This window comes from Coffea arabica, chromosome 9c (genome assembly GCF_036785885.1).
Source record: "Coffea arabica cultivar ET-39 chromosome 9c, Coffea Arabica ET-39 HiFi, whole genome shotgun sequence".
NCBI lineage: Eukaryota > Viridiplantae > Streptophyta > Magnoliopsida > Gentianales > Rubiaceae > Coffea > Coffea arabica.
In genome coordinates this window covers 21,869,050-21,896,062 of record NC_092326.1, presented here as the reverse complement: position 1 = coordinate 21,896,062, position 27,013 = coordinate 21,869,050, and the positions used below count along the sequence as shown (strand labels likewise).

The following is a 27,013-nucleotide window of genomic DNA, read 5'->3' as shown; positions in this document are numbered from 1 at the left end:
CCTATTAGGTAAGGGTTGGGTGAAAGAAAGTTTAAGTCCCTGCGCTGTGCCTGTGGTCCTTGTCCCCAAAAAGGATGGCACTTGGCGCATGTGCACTGACTGCCGGGCTGTGAATGCTATCACTGTCAAGTATCGCCATCCCATTCCTAGACTTGATGATATGCTTGATGAACTCGACGGTGCCATTATCTTCACCAAAATTGACCTGAGGAGTGGCTATCATCAAATCCGGATGAAAGAAGGCGATGAGTGGAAAACAGCCTTCAAAACCAAACATGGTCTCTATGAGTGGTTAGTTATGCCTTTTGGCTTGACTAATGCACCTAGCACCTTCATGCGCCTAATGAACCATGTTTTGAGACATTTTATTGATAAATTTGTCATTGTTTACTTTGATGACATTCTGATCTATAGTCGTAGTGAGCATGAGCACTTGGAGCATGTAAGATTAGTTCTCGAGGCACTTCGACAGGCGCGTCTATACGCTAACCTCAAAAAGTGCACCTTTTGTACTAACGAGCTTGTGTTTCTAGGCTATGTTGTGAGTTCGCAGGGCATCAAGGTGGACAAATCCAAGATTGAGGCCATCGAGCAATGGCCAACTCCTACATCCGTTCCTGACGTGCGCAGCTTTCTTGGATTGGCGGGCTTTTATCGACGTTTTGTCAAAAACTTTAGCACTATTGCCGCCCCATTAACCGCCGTGACAAAGAAGGATGACAAGTTCCACTGGGGGGAATCACAAGAACAAGCGTTTCTCGCCCTTAAAGACACACTCACCCATGCACCTGTGCTGGCATTACCAAACTTTAACAAGACCTTTGAAATTGACTGTGATGCTTCTGGTGTAGGTATTGGAGCAGTCCTCATGCAAGACAAGCGGCCGTGTGCCTTCTTTAGCGAGAAATTGGGAGGAGCTGCACTAAACTACCCCACGTACGACAAGGAGTTGTACGCCTTAGTGAGGGCCTTGGAGACCTGGCAACACTACCTTCGGCCTCGGGAGTTCGTGATACATACTGATCACGAGTCATTGAAGTACCTCAAAGGCCAACCCAAGCTAAGCAAGAGACATGCCAAGTGGGTAAGCTTCATTGACACTTTCTCCTATGTGATTAAATACAAGACTGGCAAGACGAATGTGGTAGCTGATGCCTTATCATGTAGACACTCCTTGCTTGCCTGTCTTGATGCCAAATTGCTTGGGTTCGAAATGGTTAAAGATCTCTACACTAATGATCATGACTTTGGTGATATCTATGCTGTGTGTGTTAAGAATCCGCAGGGAAAAAACTTTTTGCATGATGGATTTCTGTTCCATGTAGATAAACTGTGTGTGCCTAACTCGTCCATTCGTGATCTTTTGATTCGCGAGGCACATAGTGGCGGTCTCATGGGCCACTTTGGCATTGCCAAGACTCTGGCTACATTACAAGAGCACTTTTACTGGCCCCATATGCGTAGGGATGTTGAACGCATGGTTGGTAGGTGTGCTACTTGTCACAAGGCAAAGTCCAAAACAAATCCATATGGCTTGTATACCCCATTACCTATCCCTCACCATCCCTGGGTTGACTTGTCTATGGACTTTGTTCTAGGATTGCCTAGATCGCCAAGGGGTAATGACTCCATATTTGTGGTGGTTGATAGGTTTTCTAAGATGGCTCATTTTATTCCCTGTCACAAAACTGACGATGCATCTCATATTGCTACTCTATTCTTCAAGGAAATTGTCCGTCTGCATGGTATGCCTAGGACCATTGTTAGTGATAGGGATGTGAAATTTCTGAGTTATTTTTGGAAGACTCTATGGTCTAAAATTGGCACTCGGTTACTATTCTCCACCACCAGTCATCCACAAAGCGATGGACAAACTGAAGTGGTCAATCGCACACTTGGCACACTACTTCGGGCATTGATTAAAAAGAATCTTAAGACTTGGGAAGAGTGTTTGCCTCATGTTGAATTTGCCTACAATCGAGTTGTTCACAGTGCTACACACTACTCCCCTTTTGAGATTGTTTATGGCTTTAACCCACTGACCCCTCTTGATTTAGTACCCTTACCTTCCTCTGAGCACACGAGCTTAGATGAGGAAAAGAAGGCCGATTTTGTGCGCAGGTTACATGAAGCCGTTCGAGCAAACATTGAAAGGCGTACTCAGCAATACACCCAGCAGGCTAACAAGCACCGCCGCCAAATGATTTTCGAGCCTGGTGATTGGGTTTGGTTACACTTACGCAAAGAGAGGTTCCCCAAGCAGAGACAAAGCAAATTATCCCCCAGAGGGGATGGCCCTTTTCGTGTGCTCCAACGGGTTAATGACAACGCATACAAGTTGAAGCTACTTGGGGAGTACAATGTTAGCGCGACCTTCAATGTCGCGGACTTGAGCCCGTTTCTTGGTGAGGAGGATCCAGATTTGAGGGCAAATCCTTCTCAAGAGGAGGGGACTGATGTGTGCATGAACCAGGGCCCAGTCCAAGTTCCATTGGGCCCAGTCACACGTGCACGGGCCAAGCTCTTCAAAGAATCCCTCCAAGCCCTTGTTCGAGTTGTCCACGATCAACATGGAGGCTATAGAGATATTGAAGGCTTGGAAAGGATCAATCAAGCAACTTACACTTTGGTCCAAGCCCAGGAAGACTCCAGTGGGCCTCCTTACGAATCGGCCGAGTAGGGCCTTAGTCGTTGTTTTCCATTTTAGTTGGACTAGTTGTTCCGTAGAAGGCATGAGGCCGGCCCACCTTGATGACAAGGTAGCCGACCTCCCCTTTAGGTTTCTTTAGGGTTTTCGTTGTTTCATTAAGCCTATAAATAGGCTAGCCTTGTAAGGTTAAAAACTAGTTTTTGGATGATTAAAATTATTAAGTGCATTCGTTTTCTTTCATAGAGAATTCGAGCCTTTCAACTTGCTTGGCAAGGGTTATTGAGCAATCTCGCGTCCTGTCCTTGATTGTTCAACCGACCTATTCCCCTGGAGTATTCACCTTCATCGGAGTGTCGTCTACCACCTTCAATCAAATCGTGTTGTCCGTTTGATTAAAGGTTCCGCAGTCCAAGCGTTGGACATCCCCGCTAGATCCTTGGGCAAACGTGCTACGTGTCTCGACCGTGGATCGAGGAGCGTATCAGGATGAGTGTGAGGACATGCCTCCCTTGGTTGAGGAAGATGAGGAATTTGAGGAGATACCAGCTCATGGTAAAGTTGGTATGGTCGCAAGACGAGCTCTAACTACTCAAGCTGGTAGAGATGACCTTCAACGAGAGAACATATTTTACTCAAGGTGCCATGTGATGGACAAGCTTTGTAGCTTGGTAATTGACCCAAGGAGCTGTACCAATGTTGCTAGTGCACTCATGGTGGAACGATTGAACTTGCCAACAAGTGATCACCCCCGACCTTACAAACTACAATGGTTGAATACTAGTGGTGAGGTACGTGTTCATAAGCAAGTTTTAATTAATTTTGCCATTGGTAGATATAAAGATGATGTTTTATGTGATGTTGTGCCTATGCAAGCTACTCATATTATTTTGGGTCGGCCATGGCAATTTGATAAAAGGGTCATTTTTGATGGATTCTTGAATAAGTATTCCTTTGTGCACAATACTAAAAAGATCACACTTGCACCTCTTACACCTCAACAAGTGCATGAGGACCAAATTGGGTTGCAAAAGGAATATGACATGCATTGTGACATTAAAAAGAAAAATTTGCATGATACAAAGAGCAAAATGGCCGAACCATCTTCTCATAAAATTGACACTTCACATTCGGCCATTGAAGGAAAAAAGGAGAGAAAATCCATCATGCTTGCTAGAACTAGAGATGTGAGAAAGGCTTTGCACTCTAACTAGATTTTGCTTATCTTGTTTTGTAAAAAGTCTTTGCTCACTAATGAACTTGGTGCTTCTTTGCCTAGTGCTATTGCTAACCTTTTACAGGAGTACCAAGATGTATTTCCTGAGGCTATATACCTAATGGGTTGCCACCTTTGAGGGGAATTGAACATCAAATTGATTTCATTCCTGGTTTTTCCCTTCCTAATAAGGCACCATATAGGACTAATCCGGAGGAAACTAAGGAGCAACAAAGGCAAGTAGAGGACTTGCTTAGTAAGGGCTGGATTCAAGAGAGTCTAAGTCCTTGTGCTGTACTTGTCCTACTTGTGCCAAAGAAAGATGGAGGATGGAGGATGTGCACTGATTGTAGAGCCATAAATGCCATAACGGTAAAGTATCGCCATCCCATACCTTGATTAGATGACATGCTTGATGAGTTACATGGTGCTATTATATTTACTAAGATTGACTTGAAAAGTGGTTATCACCAAATACGAATGAAAGAAGGGGATGAGTGGAAAACAGCATTTAAAACAAAACATGGTCTGTATGAGTGGTTGGTCATGCCTTTTGGCTTAACTAATGCACCTAGTACCTTCATGAGGTTAATGAACCATGTTTTGCGTTCTTTTATTGGTAAATTTGTGGTAGTCTACTTTGATGACATCTTGATCTATAGTAAGAGTGCAGAAGAGCATGTTGTGCATGTACGAATGGTCTTAGATGCACTTCGAAAGGCGAGCCTCTATGCTAACCTTAAGAAGTGTACTTTTGCACTAATCAACTTGTCTTCCTAGGTTATGTTGTGAGTGACCAGGGAATACGAGTTGACCAAGAAAAGGTGAAGGCCATAAATGAGTGGCCAATACCAACCAGTGTAAATGAGGTAAGGAGTTTTCATGGCTTGGCAAGCTTTTATAGACGCTTTGTCAAGGATTTCAGCACCATTGCTGCCCCACTTACAGCCATTATCAAGAAAAATGTGACATTCCAATGGGAAGAAGAACAAGCTAAGTCTTTCGAATTACTTAAACACAAGCTCACACATGCACCTGTATTAAGTTTACCTAATTTTGACAAGGCTTTTGAAGTAGAGTGTGATGCTTCTAGTGTAGGTATTGGAGCTGTGCTCATTCAAGAGGGGAAACCAGTGGCCTACTTTAGTGAGAAGTTGAATGGTGCTTCGTTGAACTACTCAACTTATGACAAGGAGTTGATGGCCTTGGTGCGAGCTCTCCAAACTTGGCAACACTACCTCAGACCTCGGGAATTCATACTCCACACTGATCATGAATCGCTCAAACACATCAAATCACAAACCAAATTGATCAAAAGGCATGCGAGGTGGGTGGCTTTCATTGATAGTTTTGCTTTTGTCATCAAATATAAGGTTGGAAAGACTAATGCAGTGGCGGATGCACTTTCTAGAAGGTATACACTAATCACTACACTAGACACTAAGTTGCTTGGCTTTGAATTCATTAAGGATTTATATACAGCTGACCTAGACTTTGGTGAGATTTTCACCACCTTGCCACGGGTTACTCGTGAGCATTATTCTGTGTCGCAGGGGTTCTTGTACTACAAAGGTAAACTATGTATACCAATGTGCTCCTTGCGACTTTTGTTGGTTAGAGAGGCTCATGGTGGAGGCCTCATGGGACATTTTGGAGTGGCCAAGACCTTGTCAATTCTCCAAGAGCATTTCTACTGGTCTCGCATGAAGAGGGATGTCGAGAGGCATACACAAAGGTGTGTAACTTGTCACCAAGCAAAGTCAAAGGTACATCCTTATGGACTCTACACTCCTTTACCCATCCCACATGAACCTTAGGTAGATTTGTCTATGGACTTTGTACTTGGATTGCCTAGAACTAGACAAGGGCATGATTCCATTTATGTGGTAGTTGATCGTTTCTCAAAGATGGCTCACTTCATTCCTTGCCATAAAACTGATGATGCTAAACATGTGGCTGATTTATTCTTTAGAGACATAGTGCGTTTACATGGGGTACCTCGTACCATTGTTTCTGATAGGGATGTAAGGTTCCTTAGCTACTTTTGGAAGACTTTGTGGTGTAAACTAGGGACTAAATTGCTTTTTTCTACTTCTAGTCACCCACAAATTGATGGACAAGCTGAAGTGGTTAATCGGACTTTATCTACATTGTTGCGCGCAATTATTAAATAGAACATTAAATCTTGGGAAGATTGCTTGCCTCATGTTGAATTTGCATATAATCGCACTGTGCATACTTCTACTCAATTTTCACCTTTTGAAATTGTTTATGGATTTAACCCTCTCACACCTTTAGACTTGTCTCCTTTACCTATTTCTAAGAGAGTTAACTTAGATGGTAAGAAAAAGGCTGAGTTCGTGCGGGATTTGCATACCAAAGCTGGAGCTAATATTGAGAAACGTACCCTTCAATACATCCAAAGTGCCAACAAGGGACGTCGCAAGATGGTGTTTGAACCAGGTGATTGGGTTTGGATACACATGAGAAAGGAGCGTTTTCCAATCCAAAGACGCAACAAACTACTTCCACGGGGTGATGGCCCATTTCAAGTTGTGGAGCGCATCAATGATAATGCCTACAAACTTGACCTTCCAGGTGAGTATGGAGTACATGCTACATTCAATGTGGCTGACTTGAGTCCTTTTCATGCAGATGACGAGCTTGATTTGGGGACAAATCGCCTTCAAGAGGAGGGGATTGATGAGGGGCTCAAGGCTGGTCAAACACAAGTTGCACAAGTCATTCAAGTACCAAGTGGTCCAGTTACAAGAGCTCGTGCCAAAAAGATGTGTGAATCTTTACAAGCCCTTGTGAGTACAATCCAAGGTCGCATTGGAGAAGATTTAAAGATTATTGAAGGTTTGGAAAATGAAGATTCAAAACTTTACACTTTGCTCCAAGTAGAAGACCCTCCAGCGCCTGTTGCTAGTTAGGCGTGCCTTCACATAGGGGTCACGCTTAAGGAGGAGTTAAGTTAGTTCTATTATTTATCCTTTCATAGTTAAATATTAATTAAAGTCAGTCCATTATGAACTTAGGGCTGGCCGAATCCTTTTCATTAATTGGTAGGGTTAGTTTAGTCAATTTTGGGATTAGGGATAATTCTTGTAAAGGCTATAAATAGCCATACTTCCTCCTTGTTAAGGGGGTCAGAAATTACATAATATTTGTGAGTTTATTCACTTTTCTCTTCCAAGAGAGCTTTGCTTGAATACTTGAGAGTTTTCTTAATTTATTCAAATTGAACTTATCAATCAAGTATACTCCTTGATTGTGGCGTTCTTCTACCCAAACCGTTGGTTCACTAAATCGTTAGTTGTTGGGTTGAGATTCATCTTAGTTCATCAACTCGGGGTTTAGAGGGGTCATACGTGCAGCCTTTTTCAACTTGATTGTTCGTCTAGATCCGCGCATTCGTATCATTGATGATATTCTGATATATAGTCGCAGTGAACAGGAACACTTGGAGCTCGTGAAACTAGTTTTTGAGACACTTCGAAAGGCGCGTCTATACGCTAACCTTAAGAAGTGCACCTTTTGTACTAATGAACTTGTGTTTTTGGGCTATGTAGTGAGTTTGCAGGGTATCAAAGTAGACAAGTCCAACATTAAGGCCATCGAGCAATGGCCAACTCCTACATCTGTCCCTGAGGTACGCAGCTTTCTGGGATTGGCGGGTTTCTACCGACGCTTTGTCAAGGACTTCAACCGCCGTGACCAAGAAGAATGACAAGTTCTATTGGGGGGAAGCCCAAGAACAAGCATTTCTTACCCTCAAAAACAACTCACACATGCACCTATTTTAGCATTACCAAACTTTAATAAGACTTTTGAAATCGAGTGTGATGCTTCTGGTGTAGGTATTGGCGCTGTCCTCATACAAGACAAACGGCCTTGTGCCTTCTTTAGTGAAAAACTGGGAGGAGCTGCCTTAAACTACCCAACATATGACAAGGAGTTGTACGCACTGGTAAGGGCCTTGGAGACCTAGCAACACTATCTTCGCCCTCGGGAGTTCGTGATACACACTGATCACGAGTCATTGAAGTTTCTCAAGGGGCAACCTAAGTTGAGCAAGAGACATGCCAAATGGGTAAGCTTCATTGACACCTTTTCCTATGTGATTAAGTACAAGACTAGTAAAACGAATATGGTAGCTAATGCCTTATCGCGTAGACATTCTTTGCTTGTCTTCCTTGATGCTAAGTTATTAGGGTTCTAGATGATTAAGGAGATCTACACACATGACCCTGACTTTGGTGACATATATGCTACGTGTGTTAAGAACCCACATGGAAAGTACTTTTTGCATGATGGATTCCTATTTCATGTGGATAAACTGTGTGTGCCTAATTCTTCCGTCTGTGATCTTTTGGTTAGGGAGGCACATAGTGGTGGTCTTATGAGAAACTTTGGCATGGTTAAGACTCTAGCCATGTTACAAGAGCATTTCTACTGGCCTCACATGCATCGAGATGTTGAGCGCATGGTTGGTAGATGTGTCACTTGTCACAAGGCGAAGTCTAAAACAAACCCGTATGGCCTGTATACCCAATGGCCTATTCTCCACTATCCTTGGGTAGATTTATCCATGGACTTCGTCTTAGGACTCCCTAGGTCACCTAGGGGAAATGACTCCATCTTTGTCGTGGTTGATAGATTCTCTAAGATGGCTCATTTTATCCCCTGTCACAAAACTGACGATGCATCTCATATTGCTAATTTGTTCTTCAAAGAAATTGTCCGTCTGCATGGTATGCCTAGGACCATTGTTAGTGATAGAGATGTCAAATTTCTGAGTTACTTTTGGAAGACTTTGTGGTCTAAACTTGGAACTAGGTTATTATTCTCCACCACCAGTCATCCACAAAGCGATGGACAAACTGAAGTTGCCAATCGCACACTTGGCACACTACTTCAGGCTTTGATTAAAAAAAATCTTAAAACTTGGGAAGAGTGATTGCCTCATGTTGAATTTGCCTACAATCGAACTGTTCACAGTGCTACACACTACTCACCTTTTGAGATTGTTTATGGCTCTAACCCGCTGACCCCCCTTGATTTGGCACCCTTACCTTCCTCTGAGCAAACCAACTTAGATGGGAAAAAGAAAGTTGATTTTGTGCGCAGGTTACATGAAGCCGTTCGGGCGAACATTGAGAAGCGTACCCAGCAATACATCCAGCAAGCCAACAAGCACCGTCATAAGATGATCTTTGAACCTGGAGATTGGGTCTATCTACACCTGAGGAAAGAGAGGTTTCCTAAGCAGCGTCAAAGCAAGTTGTCCCTGTGAAAACCCAGAAAAAAAATTACTTAGGCATTATTCTATTCCTGTGCACTCGTTTTCCTATATATTTCTTTACTATGTTACTTTTAACAATATTTTATCAGTAACTATAGTTTTTAAATCATTTTTTTAGTAAGGTTTTCTAAACGGTTTCCAACACTAACTTGTTTTCCAAATCAATTTAGGAAACTAAGTACAACACTTGGATAACTGTTCCTATATTTTCTCATCCATTTTAGGGAACTCTCCTATATTTTCTCATCCACTTTAGGAAACTTCCCTATATTTTCTCACCCATTTTAGGAAACTTTCCTATACTCTCTCATCCATTCTAGGAAACTACTCCTACACTTTAGAGAGCTAGGGTTTCCTTTTTCCTTTCTTTCCCAATTCTATCCATTTCCCCTCATTTTCCATCCCCATCTGTGTCATACACTCTTGGTTACTCTTACGGGAAGGTTGGTAACGATTGTGGACTCGAGCAACATTTCTCAACTACCTAAACCAACAAGTAAAGGTACTTGGTAAGTCTAATAGAGCGATCTGAGTACTATACACGAGCGTGAGTGATACACTAAGGGAGTGAAGTGAGGTTATACTTGCATTTTCTTTGCTTGTTACTAACCTTTTGCAGAGCATCAAGAAAGACATGGAGCAACAACAAGCAACCACCGATCACTCATTATTGTTCGCCGCAATGAAGAATGAGCTTAGGAGAATCAGTGAGCAACAAATGGAGGAGTTGCATACTCATTTTGACGAGTTATCCAGAAGTCTCACATGAGGTTCTCGTGTGAGATCCCACAACCGGAGTAACCATGGCACCAAAGAGGCGCATAGCAAAGACTACTCCGCTAGTGAGGACGAGGAGCGACCCGAGAAGCCTAGAAGGGACACGCCTGATGTGTGCATGAACCAGAGCCCAGTCCGAGTCCCATTGAGCCCTGTCACACGTGCACGGGCCAAGTTCTTCAAAGAATCCCTCCAAGCCCTTGTTCGAGTTGTCAAAGATCAACATGGAGCCCATAGAGATATTGAAGGCTTGGAAAGAGTCAATCAAGCAACTTACACTTTGATCCAAGCCCATGAAGAATCAAGTGGGCCTCTTTGTGAGTCGGCCGAGTAGGGCCTTAGTCGTTGTTATTTATTTAGTTGGATTAGTTGCTTAGTAGAAGGCATGGGCCGGCCCATCTTGAAGACAAGCTGGCCGACTTTTCCCTTTAGGGTGTCTTTAGGGTTTTCTTGTTATCTCTAGCCTATAAATAGGCTAGCTTTGTAAGGTTAAAGACACAAGTTTTATGAATAAAATTCTTAGTACTTTCGTTTTCTTCCTAGAGAATTCGAGCCTTTAACTTGCTTTGGCAAGGGTTATTGAGCAATATTGCGTCCTGTCCTTGATTGTTCATCCGACCTATTCCCCTGGAGTATTCACCTTCATCGGAGTGTCGTCTACCACCTAAGTCAAATCGTGTCGTCCGTTTGATTCTAGGTTCCGCGAACCAAGCGTTGGACAACCTCGCTAGATCTTTGGGCAAACGTGCTACGTGTCTAGAAACGTGTTGATTGAGGAACGTATCAGTTGGCTTCAGAGCTTTGGTGGAGGTATCTTCCGTTATATCCGTAGTTTTGTCTTAGTTTTCCTTATTTCCGCTGCACTTGTCTAAAAAAAAAAAATTTTCTGGTCATTGTTTGTTGTTGAAGTCGAGTCCAAATCTGTCCGTTTGTGCCGTGTTAACAAAAAAAAAAAAAAAACTGTTCGTTAGCTTTGTTGCTGTGTTGTGCCGTTTTCTTTCTTTTGTTGTCAAAAATTCTGGTCGTGTAGTTGCGTTTGGTTGCATCAATTCTGGTCGGTATTGTGTTCACCAAATCTGTTCGACACTTGTTGTTTGAGTCGTTTGTGCCTTCAATTCTGCCGCGGTTGTGTTGTCACGATTTGATGTCCAATTCTGTCCAAAGTGGTCGTTATTGTTGCTAGCCTAATCTGACCAGGTTTTGTGGTGTTAGTTGCATTAATTCTGCCAGCTTTGGGTCATAGCCGAATCTGCAAAAAAAAAAAAAGACCGCTAGGGTTTCCCCAATTTCGCGGCTAGGGTTTTTTTTCTTTGTTGTCAAATCTGTCCAAGTAGTTATTGTTATCCAAGTTGTGTGCGTAGCTTGCCTAAACTGATTTGGGATACAAAAACTTGTTGGGTTGGTGAATCTTGAAGAAAATCTACAAGGTTTCTAAGGTTCTTGTAGTTCTTGACCGCTATCTTGAAATTCTTGAAAGTCTTGGAGAAACCTTGTTAGTTTGAGGAAGTTGGGTGGTTCTTGCGTGTTGAGGGCTGACTTTATTTTTGGGATTTCTACTCGTTTGGACAAGAACTTGTGTTGTCTTTAAGTCAAAAAAAAAACAAAAAAAAAAATGCAAGAGAAAAGAGAAAAAAAAATTCGGACAACAAGAAACAAAGAAGGAAGCCGTATTATTATTGTCAAACCTGTCTTGTTACTTCTTGTTCCAACCCAAACCAGAAAATTACAGCAAGAGAAAAGAAAAGAATTCAAAAGTTTTGGCCAACCTCTTCTTGAACTTCTTGATCACCTTGAACTTTGATTACTTGTACTACCTTTTGGGATTCTTGAGGATCTTGATCATCTTGGGTCTTGAAGACTTGCACTTCTCTCCGAATAAAGAGTTTTTTGTAAGATCTTGCATCCATACGAGGCTTTCTTGGTTTAGGAGTGAATTTCTTGGGAGATTCTTGAGTAACAATACTTGCTTTACCTTGGGAGTCCATGGGACCCGAATTGCTTGAGTAACAAGAACCAAACCTGTCTTGTAGGAGAGAGGGCCGAATTGCTTGTTTCTTGGAATAGAGAGAGAGCCGAATTGCTTGGGCAAGTTGCGGTTGTGAAGAGGGAGTTTTATAAGGAGTATAGCCGACTTAGGGAAGGGTTTCAAGGAGGAAGGAATTCTGGAAATTTCGGTTGAGGGGGGAACCAAATCTGTTTAGGAGTCCCAACTCTAACCTGTCTCCAAATTAGTTTAGGAGACAAGTACAATACTTGAACACTCCCTTATATTTTCTCCTCCATTTTAGGATACTCTCCTATATTCTCTCAACCACTTTAGGAAACCACTCCTACATCTTAGGATTCTTGGAGTTTCCTTTCTTGGCAATATTTTCCAAATCTGTCCACCGCCCCTAAGTGATACGAGTTAAGCTATGCCATTGGATTACACGAGCTCGAGCAGTTCATTCAGCTTCATCGCAGCAAAGTCATTATAAGGCGTGGGCACGCTTTATAAGCTCAAGTCGTCTGCCCATCTAATCACAATTGTTGTTTTAGTTAAGTCGTTTGTAATAAGGGCTTTATGGTCGGTCCATAGCCTTGCTTTATTTACCTAAGCGATGACCTCATAAGGTTATTTACCTAAGCAATGACCTCATAAGGTTTGGTCAAGCCCACAATTTTTAGTCTTATGGAAATAGTCAAGCCTGCAATTGTTAGTCTTAGTCAAGACCACAACTCAAGACTAGTTCCACATTTAGTTGTTCATCTCTATGTAAGGCTATAAATAGCCCACACTTCCAATGGTTTTAGGATTCAATCAATAAATCAGATTTTGAGAGTTTTCTTGGTTTCTCCAAGGCTTCTTGAATACCTTATTAGAATTTCTCTAGGTGTTCGTGACTTATCAATCTAGAATCGCACTAGGTTGTGGCGTCTTCTACCATTATACCAAGGTTCGTTAACCACGTGATTAACGGGTTGAGGTCATCCGCTTCAAACTTGGTGTCCTCTTGTCGATCCTGAAGCTAATCTTTTACGGGTTTCGTCACAAGGTTGGCGACGTTCGTATCAGTTGGTAATCAGAGCTAATTAAGAGGTATCACGTTATATCCTTTTTTTTTTATTTGCTTTTCGAGTCAAGTTGTCGAAAATTCTGTTTTCGTGTTCTAAGTTGCTATCCGCAATTTCCAGATTTGTTACTTCGTGTTCTTGCGTTATTTTTCCAGATTTGTTATGTCATAAACTTGTGTCTAGTTGTTTTTAATTGCTGTGGTTAGCCTTGTTTGGTCCAGTCTTTTTTTTTTTGTGTCTTATTCTTGATTCTTTGTTTGAGTCTTGTTTCTATCCTGTTATATCCATTCAATTCCAGTCTTTTGTTCTATTTGATCATTCGAGGTTACTGTTCATCCGAAAAAAATCAGTTTGTAGCAAGGGTTTTAGAGTCCTATCTAGTTATTACCTTGTGTTCTTGTTTACATACAAAAAAAAAAAAAATAGCTGGCTAACCTTACAAAAATTCCTGGAAATCTGTCTTGACCAAAACTTGGGTTTCTTGAAGTTCCTGATTGTTTAAAACCACAATCTTGAAGTTCTTGGAACTTTAGTTGGGATTCTTGAAGCCAACCAAAATCTGTCTTGATCAAATCGTGAAATCTTGGATTGTTTGGGGAGGAAATCATCTTCAATTTTGTGTTTCTTGAATTCTGGGAATTAACATCTTGAATTCTTAAAAGAATCTTGAAGTTTCTGGGTTTTGGGAATCAAATCTTGGTAAACAACAAGGCTGCAAAATTCCAGCTGCCAAAATCCTTGTCTTCACCACAATAATCTTCTTTCTTGACTAAGAACATTTTAGCCACGAAATTTGACTCTTCTTGGCTGATTAGAAAACAAAAACAAAGGAAGAAGAAGAACATTCAGCCTATTCAAGTCAAATTTTCCAACCTATTGAAGTCAAAATTTCCAACCTGTTCAAGTCAAATTTTCCACCCTTGTTCCCAAAAGGAACCAAATCAGTTCCAATCTTGAACATGACCTTAGAATTCGTGGGAACCAGTAAATAGGAAGACTAATCCGTGTTTCCAATGGTTTAAAAAAAAAAATCAGCCTTGAGTTTCCAAAACAGTCCTACCGCAACACAAATTCATCTTCCATTCGGATTCCATCTTTGCAACCATTGGGGATTTCTGTCCAATCATGAATTCTGGAAATTTTTGTGCATCATTAGGTCAGTTTTAAGTGTCATTCTGAATCCTCTAAGTGTCCATTTATCTACCAAAACATTGCCCAAAAATGCAGCAACCAGCAGCTCAAAATTCCAGTTTTGGGTAGAGTTTTGTCTAGGATCCTTAAAATTCAACTTTGAGTCATTCTTTGAGTCGTGGTCAGTCCCTTCATCCTTTATTTTTTTTTTCGTTCAAAGTGCTACAATCTTGTGACCCTGGTTGGTAAGTCGATCCACACTAGAAGGAGTTCTAACTTGTTCGAGGAGTTGACCGAGGAGCCTTGAAAATACCTTGGTGAGTTAATTAGAGTGTTTTAAACACTTGAGTGATACACGAGTGACGAGTGTAAACATGTGAGCTTGTGCGGCGAGGAAAAATATCTTTTGTTTCACTAATTTTTTGCAGGTTTCCTCATACATCATGGTGAATACGAGGCATTTAAAAGCTAGCTTACAACATCTTCTTCTTGTTCCTAAGGGAGTCAAAGAAGTAGCATTACGTGGTGTAGATGAACAATTGGATATCGTCAAATCTCAGTTGCATGATTGGTTTTATACTCGTTGTGGTGTCAAAGATAAAACATGCAGCTTGGCCATGGATAAGAGTTGTGAAGTCAATCTTGCAAGCGCTATCATGGTTCACAAATTAAATCTTCCAACTATTGATCATCTTCAACCGTATAAGTTGCCGAGTGCTCATGGTGATGTTTGGGTTACTAAGCACACACTTGTACCTATTCAAATTGGCAAGTATGTGGATGAGGTGTTGTGTGATGTAGTCCCAATTCAAATAACACATGTGTTGCTGGGCAAGGCGTGGATGTTGAGGCGAGAAGTTAAATATGATGGACATACTAATAAGTATTCCTTCTTATTTAATGGTCGTCGTTCTGCACTTGTACCACTTATTTATGACCAACTTTGTACTGATCTAGCATACATGAAAAGTGAGCATGAGCATTATAGTATGAAAAAAGAGCTAGATGAGGAAATTGTGACTGATGAGATAAAATCCGAGGGAGTTGAAAAGGAGAAAGAGGTTGAAAATAATGAGAGGAAAAAGACAGCTATTGAGCATGAGAAAGAGATTGAAAAATCCAAAGTATTGACTGAGATTTTAAGTTTCAACAAAAATGAGAGTGAGGGGATTTATTGCCATTCTAACAACCTTAACATTGCTCTGTCTAGTGTTCCTTGTTTTGTGCAGGTCAAGCAAAGTGCAATCGCTTTGATCTTACAATGTTCCATCCCAAAGTCACTTGTACAATTTGCGAGTTTCCATGGAGTTTGTCTTCTAGGAGTTAGATCAATTTGGTTCCCATTCATGGAATCGGATGATTTCAACGCTGTTCACGTCTTTGGAGGATCAAACTATGTGTACCCTCAAGACATTAGAATCGACCACGTTCCACGAGTTTACACAAGGAGCAAGGTCTTCAATGGTCACTACAATACCTATGTTCATCTTGTACCTAGTCCACTTGAAGCTCCAACTTCACCAAGTCAGCTTCCATACTTTGCAAGCTTATTCAAGTTTGAGGAGTCTGATTTCATAGGATCTACATCGCATCACTTTGAGGATCCTTACCACATGATCATAAGCGATCAAGTTGGGCATACATTGAAACTGGTTCGTGAGATTCAAAGTTCAACAAGGTTTACTTTCCAGCTTAGCAAGTGGTTTATGCATTGGATGAAACTTGTGGTAATCATAACAAAATTGACTCGACGGCATGTAACTTTTCTTATCATCATTCATGTTTCAATTTGTGGGCAAATTGCTTTCAAGAGGAGGGGAATGATACGAGTTAAGCTATGCCATTGGATTACATGAGCTCGAGCAGTTCATTCAGCTTCATCGCAGCAAAGTCATTATAAGGCGTGGGCACGCTTTATAAGCTCAAGTCGTCTGCCCATCTAATCACAATTGTTGTTTTAGTTAAGTCGTTTGTAATAAGGGCTTTATGGTCGGTCCATAGCCTTGCTTTATTTACCTAAGCGATGACCTCATAAGGTTATTTACCTAAGCAATGACCTCATAAGGTTTGGTCAAGCCCACAATTTTTAGTCTTATGGAAATAGTCAAGCCTGCAATTGTTAGTCTTAGTCAAGACCACAACTCAAGACTAGTTCCACATTTAGTTGTTCATCTCTATGTAAGGCTATAAATAGCCCACACTTCCAATGGTTTTAGGATTCAATCAATAAATCAGATTTTGAGAGTTTTCTTGGTTTCTCCAAGGCTTCTTGAATACCTTATTAGAATTTCTCTAGGTGTTCGTGACTTATCAATCTAGAATCGCACTAGGTTGTGGCGTCTTCTACCATTATACCAAGGTTCGTTAACCACGTGATTAACGGGTTGAGGTCATCCGCTTCAAATTTGGTGTCCTCTTGTCGATCCTGAAGCTAATCTTTTACGGGTTTCGTCACAAGGTTGGCGACGTTCGTATCACTAAGCCTTCCAAAACCGTCATTCCGTCACAAAATCTCACCCAAACTGTGTCCCTCACTCTTGTTTACTCTTGTGGGAAAAAGTTGGTGACGATTATTGGACTCGAGCAACATTTCTCAACTACCTAAACCAACAGATAAAGGTACTTGGTAAGTCTAATAGAGTGAATTGAGCACCACACACGAGCGTGAGGAATACACTAAGGGAGTGAAGTAGGGATTATATTTGCACTTTCTTTGCTTGTTACTAACCTTTACAGGGGCATCAAAAAAAGACATGGAGCAACAACAAGCAACCACCGATCCCTCATTGTTATTTGCCGTGATGAAGAATGAGCTCAGGCGAATCAGTGAGCAACAAATGGAGACGTTACACACTCGTTTTGACGAGTTGTCCAGGCGCCTTACACGAGGCTCTCGTTCTAGGTCCCACAACCGGAGTAACCACAGCACCAAAGAAGCAAATGGCGAAGACTACTCCGCTAGTGAGGATGAGGAGCGACCTGGGAGGCCTACAAGGGACACGCCCAAAAACGAACCCAAGGGGCTTAAGATTCAAGTCCCCGCATTCAAAGGCAAAAGTTACCCTGAAGCTTACTTGGAGTGGGAAGGCCGTATCGAGATGGTCTTCGACTGCTACGACTACAGCGAGGAACAAAAGGTTAAAGTTGCCACCGTGGAGTTCACTGACTACGCACTAGTCTGGTGGGACCAAGTGAGGACCAATCGAAGGAGAATGGGGGAACCACGTGTCCGGACTTGACGAGAACTCAAGGCACTAATGCGCAAGCGATTTGTTCCTAACTACTACAATCGCGATCTCCACTCTAAGCTTCAAACCCTCACGCAAGGTAGCATGAGTGTGGAGGACTACTACAAAGAAATCGAGATGGCCATGATGAGGGCCAACATTCAAGAAGACAATGAAGCCACGATGGCAAGGTTTCTTAGAGGTCTTAATCCTGACCTTCAAGAAGCCTTGGAGCTCCAACATTACTTGGACATGCACGACCTTCTAGAACTCGCTATTAAGGCCGAGCGGGGAAAGAAGCTAAGACGAGGAGCCCGTACTTTCCAATCTTCTAACACCACTTCATGGAGGGGCAACCAATCACGAAGAGCGACCCACGAAGTTGGAAGTGTGACCACACCAACCTCTTCTCCCCGAATCCAAGGTAATGCCTCAACCCGTAATGCCTATTCTACACCTAACAAGGTTTCCGATGTGTCCAGGTCTATTTCTAAGGCACCACAAGAGACTCCTAAAACTAGGAGTAGGGACATCAAATGTTTTAAGTGCCAAGGGTTTGGGCATATTCAATCTCAATGTCCAAACCAACGGGTCATGCTAATCACTCACACTGGCGAGATCGTGTCCGATGACGGCGACTGTGAGGAGCTACCTGAATTGACCAAAGGCGACTGCCTGGGTGACGACTCTGCTGAGGAAGACTGCTCGCCTACACAAGGGGAAGTAGGGTGTTTGGTGGCACGACGAGTGCTAACTGCCCGAGTTAAGGAGGACGAGCAGCTACAACGGGAGAACCTATTTTACACCCGTTGCAAGGTAGGTGACAAGGTGTGTAGCCTCATCATCGACGGTGGGAGTTGTACAAACGTGGCAAGCTTACTCATGGTTGAGAGCTTAGGGCTTCCAACCACTAGACATCCACACCCTTATTGCCTCCAATGGTTGAGCGAGGAAGGAGAGGTACGTGTCTTCAGACAGGTACGCATTCCTTTTTCCATTGGAACTTACACCGATGAAGTTGTTTGTGACGTCGTGCCTATGCATGCTACCCATGTTATCTTGGGTCAACCCTGGCAATTTGACAAACACGTCACATTCGACGGAAGGGCCAACAAGTACACACTCTTGCATGATGGCAAACGCAAGGTTCTCACACCACTCACACCTGCACAAGTGTATGAGGACCAACTTAAGCTACAAAGAGAGTGTGAACAAGACCGGCAAAGGAGGAAACAAAAGGCGGTCGACCCTGGCAACGGCTCTACTCCTGCAAGTGAGCCATCGACCAAGGGTCAAGGGAGCACACCTAGTGTTACGCGTGACAAATCACTCACTGCACCTACCACTAGGAAGCAAAACATGATCATTAAGGCTAAGAACGTTAGGAAAGTTGTCAATTCTGATCAACCTGTACTTCTCATGATTTGCAAACATGTGCTTTTAGATGTTACTGAACTCGATAAGGCATTGCCTGCGAGTATGGTTGCTCTCTTGCAGGAATTTGAGGATGTTTTCCCCGACGAAGTCCCTGATGGCTTACCACCTATTCGAGGGATTGAGCACCAAATCGACCTCATTCCTGGAGCACCACTACCCAACAAACCTGCCTACCGCATGGGCCCTGAGGAGACCAAGGAGCTGCAAAGGCAAGTTGATGGCCTACTAGGTAAGGGTTGGGTGAAAGAGAGTCTAAGTCCTTGCGCTGTGCCTGTGGTCCTTGTCCCTAAAAAGGATGGTACTTGGCGCATGTGCACTGACTACCGGGCTATAAATGCTATCACTGTCAAGTATCGGCATCCCATTCCTAGACTTGATGATATGCTTGATGAACTCGATGGTGCTATTATTTTCACCAAAATCGACTTAAGGAGTGGCTATCATCAAATTAGGATGAAAGAAGGCGATGAGTGGAAAACAGCCTTCAAAACCAAACATGGTCTCTATGAGTGGCTAGTCATGCCTTTTGGTTTGACTAATGCCCCAAGCACCTTCATGCGACTAATGAACCATGTTTTGAGACATTTTATTGGCAAATTTGTCATTGTTTACTTTGATGACATCTTGATCTATAGTCGTAGTGAGCATGAGCACTTGGAGCATGTACGATTAGTTCTTGAGACACTTCGACAGGCGAGTCTATACGCTAACCTCAAGAAGTGCACCTTTTGTACTAACGAGCTTGTGTTTCTAGGCTATGTGGTGAGTTCGCAGGGCATCAAGGTGGACAAATCCAAGATTGAGGCCATCGAGCAATGGCCAACTCCCACATCCGTTCCTGACGTGCGCAGCTTTCTTGGATTGGCGGGCTTTTACCGACGATTTGTCAAAAATTTTAGCACTATTGCTGCCCCATTGACCGCCGTGACAAAGAAGAATGACAAGTTCCACTGGGGAGAATCACAAGAACAAGCATTTCTCGCCCTCAAGGACACACTCACACATGCACCTGTGTTAGCATTACCAAACTTTAACAATACCTTTGAAATTGAATGTGATGCCTCTGGTGTAGGTATTGGAGCAGTCCTTATGCAAGACAAGAGGCCGTGTGCCTTTTTTAGCGAGAAGTTGGGAGGAGCTGCACTAAACTACCCCACGTACGACAAGGAGTTGTACGCCTTAGTGAGGCCTTGGAAACCTGGCAACATTATCTTCGCCCTCGGGAGTTCGTGATACACACTGACCACGAGTCATTGAAGTACCTCAAAGGGCAACCCAAGTTAAGCAAGAGACATGCCAAATGGGTAAGCTTCATTGACACATTTTCTTATGTGATTAAGTACAAGACTGGTAAGACAAATGTGGTAGCTGATGCCTTGTCACGTAGACACTCCTTGCTTGCCTGTCTTGATGCCAAGTTACTTGGGTTCGAAATGGTTAAGGAACTCTACACACATGATCATGACTTTGGTGATATCTATGCTGCTTGTGTTAAGAACCCGCATGGAAAGTACTTTTTGCATGATGGCTTTCTATTCCATGTAGATAAACTGTGTGTGCCTAATTCTTCCATTCGTGATCTTTTGATTCGAGAGGCACATAGTAGCGGTCTCATGGGCCACTTTGGCATTGCCAAGACTCTGGCCATGTTACAAGAGCACTTTTACTGGCCCCATATGCGTAGGGATGTTGAACGCATGGTTGGTAGGTGTGCTACTTGTCACAAGGCAAAGTCTAAGACAAATCCATATGGCTTGTATACCCCATTACCTATTCCTCACCATCCTTGGGTTGACTTGTCTATGGACTTTGTACTAGGTTTGCCTAGATCGCCAAGGGGTAATGACTCCATATTTGTAGTGGTTGATCGATTTTCTAAGATGGCTCATTTTGTCCCCTGTCACAAAACTGACGATGCATCTCACATCGCACATTTATTCTTTAAGGAGATTGTTCGTCTGCATGGCATGCCTAGTGACAGAGATGTAAAGTTCCTGAGTTATTTTTGGAAGACTTTGTGGTCCAAATTGGGCACTAGGCTATTATTCTCCACCACTAGTCATCCACAAAGTGATGGACAAACTGAAGTTGTCAACTGCACACTTGGCACTTTACTTCGGGCCTTGATCAAAAAGAATCTTAAGTCTTGAGAAGAATGCTTACCTCGTGTTGAATTTGCCTATAATCGAACTGTGCATAGTGCAACACAATATTCTCCCTTTGAGATTGTTTATGGCTTCAACCCCCTGACCCCCCTTGATTTGGTGCCCTTACCTTCCTCTGAGCACACCAGCTTAGATGGGAAAAAGAAAGCTGATTTTGTGCGCAGGTTACATGCAAACATTGAGAAGCGTACGCAGCAATACATCCAGCAAGCCAACAAACGCAAGATGATTTTTGAGCCTGGAGATTGGGTTTGGCTACACTTGAGGAAAGAGCGATTTCCCAAGCAACGTCACAGCAAATTATCCCCAAGAGGTGATGGACCATTTCGGGTGCTCCAGCGAGTCAATGACAACGCATACAAATTGGAGCTACCTGGGGAGTACAATGTTAGCGTGACCTTCAATGTCGCGGACCTGAGCCCATTTCTTGGTGAGGAGGATCCATATTTGAGGGCAAATCCTTCTCAAGAGGAGGGGACTGATGTGTGCATGAACCAGAGCCCAGTCCGAGTCCCATTGGGCCCTGTCACACGTGCACGGGCCAAGCTCTTCAAAGAATCCCTCCAAACCCTTGTTCGAGTTGTCCAAGATCAACATGGAGCCCATAGAGATATTGAAGGCTTGGAAAGAGTCAATCAAGCAACTTACACTTTGATCCAAGCCCATGAAGAATCAAGTGGGCCTCTTTGTGAGTCGGCCGAGTAGGGCCTTAGTCGTTGTTATTTATTTAGTTGGATTAGTTGCTTAGTAGAAGGCATGGGCCGGCCCATCTTGAAGACAAGCTGGCCGACTTTTCCCTTTAGGGTGTCTTTAGGGTTTTCTTGTTATCTCTAGCCTATAAATAGGCTAGCTTTGTAAGGTTAAAGACACAAGTTTTATGAATAAAATTCTTAGTACTTTCGTTTTCTTCCTAGAGAATTCGAGCCTTTAACTTGCTTTGGCAAGGGTTATTGAGCAATCTTGCATCCTGTCCTTGATTGTTCATCCGACCTATTCCCCTAGAGTATTCACCTTCATCGGAGTGTCGTCTACCACCTAAGTCAAATCGTGTCGTCCGTTTGATTCTAGGTTCCGCGAACCAAGCGTTGGACAACCTCGCTAGATCCTTGGGCAAACGTGCTACGCGTCTCGAAACGTGTTGATCGAGGAACGTATCACGCCCAAGAACGAGCTAAAGGGACTTAAGATTCAAGTATCCGCGTTCAAAGGGAAGAGTGACCCTAAGGCGTATTTGGAGTGGGAAGGCTGCATCGAAATGGTCTTCGACTGCTACGATTATGGCGAGGGAAAAAAGTCAAAGTTGCTACCGTTGAGTTCACCGACTATGCCCTAGTTTGGTGGGACCAAGTGAGGACCCATTGGAGGAGAATGGGAGAACCGCGAGTCTGAACTTGGCGAGAGCTCAAGGCATTGATATGAAAGCGATTCGTTCCAAGCTACTACAACCGAGATCTCCACTCCAAATTTCAAACCCTCACTCAAGGCAACATGAGTGTGGAGGACTACTACAAAGAGATCGAGATAGCCATGATGAGGGCGAACCTTCAAGAAGATAGCGAAGCAACCATGGCTAGATTTCTTCAAGGTCTCAACCCAGACCTTCAAGAAGCCTTAGAGATTCAACACTATGTGGACATGCATGACCTTCTTGAACTCGCTATCAAGGCCGAGAGGGGAAAGAGACTAAGGCGAGGAGCCCGTACCTTCCAGTTTTCAAACTCCACCTCATGGAAGGGCAACCAACCACGGAGGGCGACCCACGAAGCTGGATATTCGGCCACACCAACTTCTTCAAGCTGAATTCAAGGTAATGCTCCTAACCGAAATTCCAATTCTACCCCTAACAAAGTTATCGATACATCCAAGTCTACTTCGAAGGCACCACATGAGACTCCTAAGACTAGGAGTAGGGACATCAAATGCTTTAAGTGCCAAGGGTTTGGGCATATTCAATCTCAATGTCCAAACCAACGGGTCATGTTAATCACTCACAATAGCGAGATCGTGTCCGATGATGACGACTGTGAGGAGATACCCGATTTGACCAAAGACGACTGCCTGGATGAAGACTCTACTGAGGAAGACTGCTCGCCTACACAAGGGGAAATAGGGTGCTTGGTGGCACGTCGAGTGCTCACCGCCCGAGTTAAGGAGAACGAGCAACTACAACGGGAGAACCTGTTTTACACCCGTTGTAAAGTAGGTGACAAGGTGTGTAGCCTCATCATCGACGGTGGGAGTTGCACAAACATGGCAAGCTTACTCATGGTTGAGAGCTTAGGGCTTCCAACTACTAGACACCCACACCCTTATTGCCTTCAATGGCTGAGTGAGGATGGAGAGGTACGTGTCTTCAAACAGGAATTTGAGGATGTTTCCCCAACGAGGTCCCTGATGGCTTACCACCCATTCGAGGGATTGAGCACCAAATCGACCTCATTCCTGAAGCACCACTACCCAACAAACCTGCCTACCGCATGGGTCCTGAGGAGACAAAGGAGCTTCAAAGGCAAGTTGATGATGGCCTATTAGGTAAGGGTTGGGTAAAAGAGAGTCTCAGTCCTTGTGCTGTGCCTGTGGTACTTGTCCCCAAAAAGGATGGTACTTGGCGCATATGCACTGACTGTAGGGCCGTCAATGCCATTACTGTTAAGTATCGTCATTCTATTCTTAGATTAGATGATATGCTCGATGAACTCGATGGTGCTGTAATATTCACCAAAATTGATTTGAGAAGTGGGCTATCATCAAATTAGGATGAAAGAAGGCGATGATGGAAAACGGCCTTCAAAACTAAGCATGGTCTCTATGAGTGGCTAGTCATGCCTTTTGGGTTGACTAACGCCCCTAGCACCTGCATGCGACTAATGAACCATGTCTTGAGGCAGTTTATTGGCAAATTTGTCATAGTTTATGATGCGATTGAGCACGAGACCCAAAGTGTACAAGTAGACCCTGTGAAGGTGCCCCTAGGCCCAGTGACACGAGCACGAGCTAAGAGATTCAAGGAGTCCCTCCAAGCCTTGGTACGTGCCATCCAAATCCAAGAGAAACCGGCCATTGAAGGAATTGAGTTGGAATATCCTTGCACGACTACTAAAATGCTGCTTACAATTGAAGATGCAAGTGTTCAAGCTCCAAATAGCTGGCCAAGCTGCAGTTAAGTGCCCTCGCTGAGCCGTACGGGGATCTCGCTGCCCGGTCAGCGAGTCGGGGGTCCAAGGGGGCGACGCGCCCCTGGCTTGGGGGCCCGGGGGCTTCGCTGCGCCCCCGGTGGGGGTTCGGGGGCAACGCCCCCGACGCTTAAGATCTATAGTTAGTTGGGCTAGCTTTCGGTCAAGTGGAGGCCCAAGGGCCTGGCCGAACTTTCCTTGTTATCTTTCCAGTCTATTAGGTCTTAGTCACGGCTATTAATAGCCTCAAGCCGCATGTTACATTCAGTTTTTGAGAGTATTGAATAAAATTTCCAGAATTTCGTCCATTCCTTGTGGCAAATTCCCTTAGCTTGTGAAAGCTAAGTTGAACATCCTAGAGCTGATCCTAGGCTGTTCGTGACTTATCAATCAAGCACACATACTTGATTGTGGCGTCCTCTACCGTTAAATCTGTTCTTGAGTGGTCCAAGTTCGGGTTCAACTCCATCAAATCTTTATCGTGTTCCTCTAGATCCGAAGTTGCTTCCGCGTCTCGCATCAGCTGGTATCAGAGCCAGGTTAGAGGTATCACGAATATCCTTTTTATTGTTTTTAGATCTGTTTTAGTCTTCTAAATTCGTAGCTCAAGTGCTCGGGTTTGTCAAGTCTGAAATCTGTCTTGGTTGTTTCCTTGTCAGAAATCTGTCTTTGTTGTTTAGTTGTTGTCCGAAATTTTCTGTCCAGTTTTGTCTTGTGTTTATGTTCTGTTTAAATCCAAAAAAAAAAAAAATCTATTGTGATGCATACCTTATTGTCATTCCCTTGAGTCGTTGCTGGAATTAATTTGCTGGGATACCGAATCTGTTTGCACTTGTTTCTTGAACCTTTGTGTTGTTGCTTTGCAAAACTCGAACATCAAAACCTTATTGGGGAAGTCTTGAGTTTCTTGGATCAAAGAGGTTAATCTTGGCAGTCTTGAAACCTGAAATAAACCTTCAACCGTGTTCTTGTTTTCATGGAACTTTGATCTTGAAACCAAATCTGTCCAAGTTGTTTACGTTAATTGCTGTGAAATTATGGTCTAAACTAGCTGGCTATTGTGTGAAAACAACCTCCAATTCTTGACCAGCCTTCAAGTTGTACCAAATCTGATTCAAACTTGGACTTCCAAATCTGAACAACCTCCAATTCTTGACAGCCTACATTCTTGACCAGCCTTCAAGTTTTACCAAATCTGATTCAAACTTGGACTTCCAAATCTGAACAGCCCCTAGTCTTGGTCAGCCTTCAAGCCACCGAATTTGATTCAAACTTGGACTTCCAAATCTGATTCAAACTTGGACTTCCAAATCTGAACAGCCCCTAGTCTTGGTCAGCCTTCAAGCCACCGAATTTGATTCAAACTTGGACTTCCAAATCTGATTCAAACTTGGACTTCCAAATCTGAACAACCTCCAATTCTTGACAGCCTACAAGTTTACCAAATTTGGTGCAAAATCTGACTTCCAAATCTGACCAGCCCCAAAATTTCGAATTTGAACCACTTGGGACTCCCAAATCTGACCAAACTCCAAGGTTTCCAATCCTTGGCAACCCCAAGTGTCCAAATCAGGTCAAACTTTCCAATTTTCGAATCTTGAATCCTTGAATTTTCCCAAAACCGTTGGAGCAATTGTGACACCCGATTGGGCTGAGTTTTAGGTAGTAGATTGACCATTATTTGAGCAGCATAAGGCCACCCAAAATACTCCAAACCCTTACCAAAAAGACCACGGACCAGCAGCTCAACAAATTCCAGAAAATTGGGTTTCGGGTAGAGTTTTCTAGGATTTTCAAAATTTCAGCATTCAAGTTAATTGTCTTACTTTCTTTTGTGTCGTTAGTTATTGTCCAACTATATTCTAAGTCTTGAGTCGTGTCTAGGTCTTCAGTCATTCAATTCCATTTTATTGCTACTAGCTTGTGTGTCACCTGTTGACTAGTCAAGAACGTACATTGCGGTGACGCCTAGTTTGTTCAACTCAAGCAACAAGCAAGCCAAGGAATTGCTTGGTAAGATTATTAGAGAGTGATACACTTGAGTGAAACACGAGTGTGAGTGACCTATACATCGTATTAAAAAAAAAAAAAAAAAAAAAGAGAGAGGAACTCGTTTTGTTTATTTGTTTTGCAGGTGGACTAAATATGTCTAGTGGAGTTGGTGAACAAACCATGGACATCAAATTACAGTTGGAAGCCATGATGAGGGAGTTCAAACGATTGCTTAAGAATGAAATTGAGCCATTGCATGATCGAATTGATCAGTTGGAGAACTCGAGACCTCCACCTACCCCGAGTAAGGGCAAAGAATCGGCATACTCAAACGATGAAGAGGAAGCATTTGAGGGAAGGTACCAAAATGATCAAAGGTTCCAACGTCGAGGAGACGACACCATTAAAGGTGTCAAACTCAAGATTCCCTCATTCCAAGGCAAGTCGGACCCCGAGGCGTACTTGGAATGGGAACGGAAAATTGAGTTAGTCTATGAATGCCACACCTATACGGAGGAGCAAAAGGTGAAACTAGCAGCCGTAGAATTCACTGACTACGCCTCCATTTGGTGGGACCAACTTAGACTAAGCCGAAGGAGAAATCGTGAGAGACCTGTGGAAACTTGGGAGGAAATGAGGAGTCTGATGAGAAAAAGATTCGTTCCGAGCTACTATAGCCGAGATCTACACCGTCGGCTACAAGCTCTCAACCAAGGGTCCATGTCAGTTGAGGATTATTACAAGGAGATGGAAATGGCCATCATGAAGGCGGATTTGCGTGAAGATGGAGAGGCCACGATGGCTCGTTTTCTACATGGATTGAGGCCCGAGATTGCTGAAGTAGTGGAACTCCAACACTACCTCGACATGAATGAAATGCTAGAGA

The 27,013-nt window shown here is 43.2% G+C and overlaps 1 protein-coding gene across 1 annotated transcript; it reads left to right on the top strand.

Moving 5' to 3' along the window:
* Positions 1 to 3,150: 3,150 nt before the first annotated feature.
* On the top strand, positions 3,151 to 9,940 carry LOC140014145 (uncharacterized). Its single transcript, XM_072064553.1, has 11 exons — positions 3,151 to 3,438; positions 3,889 to 3,960; positions 4,056 to 4,235; positions 4,664 to 4,860; positions 4,957 to 5,598; positions 5,719 to 5,887; positions 6,188 to 6,461; positions 7,439 to 7,518; positions 8,089 to 8,165; positions 8,247 to 8,355; positions 9,791 to 9,940. Exons 1-11 carry the CDS (start codon positions 3,151 to 3,153, stop codon positions 9,938 to 9,940), a joined length of 2,238 nt encoding a protein of 745 aa, XP_071920654.1.
* The last annotated feature ends 17,073 nt before the right edge of the window (positions 9,941 to 27,013 follow it).